At 41.5% G+C, this 5,577-nt stretch overlaps 1 protein-coding gene across 1 annotated transcript; it reads left to right on the top strand.

Annotated features, from left to right (window-relative positions):
- The first annotated feature begins 4,335 nt into the window (after positions 1-4,335).
- On the top strand, positions 4,336-4,794 carry ATOH7 (atonal bHLH transcription factor 7). Its single transcript, XM_047072803.1, has one exon. It carries the CDS (start codon positions 4,336-4,338, stop codon positions 4,792-4,794), a length of 459 nt encoding a protein of 152 aa, XP_046928759.1.
- The last annotated feature ends 783 nt before the right edge of the window (positions 4,795-5,577 follow it).

Here is a 5,577-nt window from a genome sequence, read left to right as displayed (position 1 = left end):
AAATAGAAGTGATTTGTGCCAGAGCCCACAGCTAGTTGACAGGAGATCTAGGACTCAAAACTGACTCCAAAGATCATGCTTAACCCAGATGCTAAGAGGAGGCTAAGATCCACTATTGAGAAGACTGAATGCAGAGTCCAAACCATGCAAGTCGGTCTGGCTCATGCCAATGAGAAACTAAATCAGACTGTCAAGTGAGAATTCTCAAGCAGTGTGTGGTGTGATGGGGGCTGAAGAATCACCTAGGGCACTGTGATGAGCCCATACTTTCTGGAGATAAATGATCACTTCTGGGGCCCGGGACAGGAACCCCAACATCATTGTCATCTTTCTCGTGGCCCCATTATTAGTCTCTGCCTTCTTTGTTTCTGCCTTCTACTGGGTTTTCTCTTCCCTGGATCTTTGAGGGGTAGGGGACAGAGGTGCAAGACTTTGCCTTTCCCTTCCTTTTTCTAAACATATAAAACCTTTTGCAGAGTTTCCCCCCCTTAGTAACTATACAGTATACTATAAAGTTACAAGAACTTTTTAAATACCTTGCACTTCTGGTCTTTAATGGAATATAAGTGGACCTCAACTTCATCATTCCTTTGTCTTTTGCTGGTTTGAGTCTTTCAAGGACTCAGAATCCCCCAACTGCTACCCCCTCCAGAAGAGAGCCCCATTCCTCATTTTTTATATATTTTTTTCTGCAAATTTCAGAATGAACATTTTTTTCACGGTTTCCTCTTTTTTTAAATTTTGTGTTTCTTTGGAGAGTTTCCATTTTAAAAATTAAATATGGTCTAGGACAAAAAAGGAATGTTTACCCTTGAATCTGTTCTATATATTTTATGTAATAATTTCCAGTCATTGATCTTTTACTTCTAAAATAATAGTCCTCCTATTTTTCTACTCCTACAGGTGTAAGCTCCTTCTACTTCCCCCCTCCCCCATCAACATCTGTCAGTTTTGATTTCTGGCCAACCCTGAGACCTACAGTAACTGCCAGTTTACCTGGTAGGATCATACCTTCAGTACAGAAACACTGTGGAGGTTTCTGCCATGCGTGTTCTGGCTAAAATGCCTATGGATTTGTTTTTTTTTTTTTGGTAGGAAAGAATTCATTTTGCATTAAAAAATGTGGAGTTATGTGTGTGTATAAATAATTCATATAGGTTATTCACTAGGAATACACTCATTCTGATTAGTATCTATCTACAATTTACCTAATTTATTTTTCCAGCCATTCACTTGGGGTCATTTATTACCTATTATTGCCTAGGCACCGTGCTAGACATTAGGGTTATAAAATAAATAATACTGTCTTTTATGCACAAAATTTCTAGTTCTATTCCTGAAACCTTTCTTGGTGACTTACCTGACTTTGAGATGTCACTGGTAGATCTCAGCTGCCCCACCATAAACTGAGTGGCTTGTATTAAGTGCTCTTAGAATTCGAAAGTCTCTAACATTAAAGAACACAGGAAATTTTAATATAGTCATTAAGTTGCTCAATATCTCTGAGCATAGTGTTTAGTCTCTACATCTCACCTTCTCCTCTATAAAATAAATGGGAGGACAGGGGTGCCTAGGTGGCTCAGTCAGCTGAGTGCCCGACTTTAGCTCAAGTCATGATCTCATGGTTCGTGAGTTCGAGCCCCACGTCCAACTTGCTGAGGACAGCACAGAGCCCACTTCAGATCCTCTATCTCCCTCTCTTTGCCCCTCCCTCACCCACACTTTCTCAAAAATAAACATTAAAAAAAACCTTTAAAATAAATGGGAGGTACTAGAGCAGGATTGAAAGTTCCAAGGAACTTTGTGGACAGGGTTCTCTAGGAAAAAAGGGCTCTGTGTTCAAAAAGTTCTAGGAAGTGCTGGAGTCAATATGTTTTTTTTTTTTTTTACCTTAGGACTTCTCAGAAATTTTACTATACCAATTTTCTTCATGCCTCTATAAGCAGGAGACAGTAGATGTATTTCCCAAACTTACTTGACAATGAAATATTTTTCCCCAATAGCATCTTTGTAGTACTTATAAATTGTCCTCCAGAAAAAATTTGGGAAATGTCCTACTAAACACATTGTATACCTCCTAAGGCCCTTTATTACAGCAATATTCTCTACCCTGGATCGATTTCATGTTGTAAATATCTGCTAGTTTATGTTCTTATGTGCTATGTGCATACTGCTACATTTCCTTTTTCTCTTCAAGTTGTGCTTTTGATTCTCTTGGTGCACAGACTATAATCTCTCCAAGTGTGAATACGTGGCCTGCAAAATCATGCACCTTATTAACACTCTGGTCAATAGTGTCCAGAACAAGTGCACAGTATGCTTTGTGGGAGAAAAGTCCAAAGAGTATCACAGAGAAGTCTCCTTGTGGGGGAAGGGGCAAGATAAATGAACATGAGAAATAATAGTATTAGTAGGGCAGATTCCCATAAAAATTAAAAAAATGTATTTGACATTTTGATGATGAAAGAACACAGTCTTTCCTGTCACAGGACTACTGTTACTGACCAAGATATTGGGACTCAGAGTAACAGAGCTGAGTGGCTCCATGCAAAAGTCTGTGTTCAACATCTGTCACGCTGGAGATCATTAATGTTCAATTGCATCCTATTGTCTTCATGTTACTCAACTTCATTTTACTGTCATTGCTTCAGCTGGGGATTAATCAACTATTTATGGGAAGACTGGACTTGGGAGGCAAAGGTTGGGGAAGAAACTAATTTGTGAGTTTGTTGAAAATTTAATTAAACAAAAATATCTGAGAATAATGCTGACATAATCCATGTTTTAAAAGGAGAGAGAACATACTTGGTATTCCTGAAGAATCCAGAAATGATCTTGGCTTGTATCTATTTGGAGCTGGTTTCTTTGCCACTTTACTCTTCCTTAAGAGCTAGAAAAAAGCTGTGATGGGAAAATCAAGTTAATGGGTTCTCTGTATAAATCAGATCATTATCAGCAGTGGAAATCATGCTTCATTATTGTTCCTGAGGACAGCTGATACAACTGAAACATCCAAGTAGTATGAAATATTTATAGCTTTATGAGGTAGGGAAAAAAATCTTCCATTAGGAATTGTTTTTTAACATCTCACAAATTACTTGGATGTTTCCATTTTGCACATATATGTGCATTATGATTAGTTTTATTAGACTTAAATATCAAATTAAATAATTATCTTCTCAATATATGTCCCCAAATATTTATGAACCTCTTTCAGGGGAAATGGTGTATAAATTCTGAGTTAATTTGCTTAAGTATCCAAACTCATGCAATCCAATTATATAATTAGAATGTTATTTTTTGATATACCATTAATATCTTTTGATATGTTATAATAAATTATTCTGCACAAAACAGCCAAATTATTTGCACACTAAAATTCCAGGTCTGCAATATTCGGGCCTGCTAATTTGTCACAACTTATTTAATAGCTAAAATTAAAATGTCAATATATTAGATCAGCATTAACCAAAACTGTCATACATTTAGACAAAGCTAAATCTTCTTATATTAAACTTCTAATAGATCTCATAATTCCAAGACCAACATGTTCACGCAAATGATTTCTAATAATTTTAAAACCTCGGTTAAGTTTTTGATATGTAAGTTGCCTGTTAATATGGGAAAAGATGGACCAAATTCTTCCCCACCCCCACCCTGTTATGCTTTTGGGGACAGCCAGGCCACTCCAGATGGTGTGTTACTGTTGGACATAGCTTTGGAGAAACTTCAACAGACGAAGGCTGTAATGTCAGGATTTTGCTGTGCGTCGTCCCCCTTCCCCCCTGCAGTTCCCAGGGTAGGAAGGTGCTGAGATGGAAGCCGAGGGACGCCCGCCCACCTGCCACCACCTGTTCCCTCCCTCAGCCCTCTGCTATAAATTCTCCTCCTTCAAAGATTCACCCAGCACTCTCCGACAGCTACTGAGGAAAACCGCTTCTTCCCTATCTGAGCATCTGGAAAGATTTCGTCTTCCGGAAAAAGAAGCCTCAGGCTTTCCCAGAGGACTTGAAAGGCCTTCCCTAAACCAGCCACACCAAATTCCGCAGCAAGAAGGTTCCCTCCTCTTTTCCAACTTCACGTTGGGAAAATGACTTTCTCTTCAGCATCTCAGTTTCCCCTAAATTTGGGCCAGTGAAAAGACATCAATCTGGTTATCTAGTAGGACAGAAGCGGGGTCCCGTACTCGCCACTGTTAACTCTAATTCCAAGCGAGTTGCTTTGTGTATGACTTACTTGCTCAGAAGAGCCACGTTGGGGAGCCGCTCAATAGACGAGCCCGCGCACACGTCCTAAGCGGGCGAGAGCTCAGCGCCTCCCTCCTTCGGGACGGGGATGAAGTCCTGCAAGCCCAGCAACCCAGCGGCGGCACCGCGCGCCGCGCCCCCGTGCGCAGGCGGCGCCGAGTGCGCGGGTACGTGCGCCGGGGCCGGGCGGCTGGAGAGCGCGGCGCGCAGGCGCCTGGCGGCCAACGCGCGTGAGCGCCGTCGAATGCAGGGACTCAACACGGCCTTCGACCGCCTGCGCCGGGTGGTGCCCCAGTGGGGCCAGGATAAAAAGCTGTCCAAGTATGAGACCTTGCAGATGGCGCTGAGCTACATCATGGCGCTGACCCGCATCCTGGCCGAGGCCGAGCGATTCGGCTCCGAGCGGGACTGGGTCAGTCTCCACTGTGAGCACTTTGGCCGCGACCACTACCTTCCGTTCGCGGGCGCGAAGCTGCCGGGTGAGGGTGAGCCCTACGGCCAGAGGCTCTTCGGCTTCCAGCCGGAGCCCTTCCAGATGGCCAGTTAGGGAGCGCGGCCCTGCCAGGGTGAGACGCACAGCGATCGAGCACCGGACCTATCGGAATCGTAGCCCTTTCCCCAGTAGGTGGCCTAGGATGCGTTCTTAGAATAAAATAGAAAACTTTCAGATTACTTTTATTCGCATCACCAGTCTTATGGACACGATTTTATTGCCTTTCTGTTTTCCTTCTCAATCAGTATTTTGTAGGTTTCATTATTGGATCTTATGAATGGTTTTGATTGCTGTGAAAATAATGTTCTCTCCCCCTTTTTTTGGACTAGTTTAAGGGAAAACAGTCTTAAGAAAAAATAGGATTAGGCTATACTGCAGTTTTAGTCCTCAGAGAAATAATCGCTTTCTTAAACTTAGTAAGTTTGACCTGTTCGGGTGAAGTTACAATATCCATTACTTGTGTATGCTTAAAAGAGCTTCCTTCCCGTCGTGTAAATGCATTTATGCTTAGTGCATTGTGTGTGTATGCATGAAGTAGTCATACTCTTTTTTTTTTTTTTGTAGAGTACATGGGCGTGAGTGCTCTGTATTTTTTAAATGTATACATTATTAAAATATAGATTTTGTAATATATAAATAAAAATGTGGGTTTGTTTTTCATGCCAAATGCCCTGCTAGTTTCCTGATGCCAATAAAGGCCTATTGGGGCTGATCGTATTGAGTGCTTTCCTGAGTAAAGATGTGGAATGTTTAAATCTAATTGCACTGATTGGCAAATGTGCCCTTTTGTAATACTTAGTTAAAAAAAAGACAAGTTGATGAGAGTACAAGTAATTA

Source organism: Lynx rufus, unplaced genomic scaffold (assembly GCF_022079265.1).
Source record: "Lynx rufus isolate CCGP_SWC_20201006 ecotype Redwood Valley unplaced genomic scaffold, mLynRuf1.p SCAF_11, whole genome shotgun sequence".
NCBI classification, from domain to species: domain Eukaryota; kingdom Metazoa; phylum Chordata; class Mammalia; order Carnivora; family Felidae; genus Lynx; species Lynx rufus.
This window is presented reverse-complemented; position numbering and strand designations above follow the sequence as displayed.

Excerpts from the sequence above, each read along its gene's own strand:
- ATOH7 (XM_047072803.1), top strand. The coding sequence starts at position 4,336 with ATGAAGTCCTGCAAGCCCAGCAACCCAGCGGCGGCACCGCGCGCCGCG.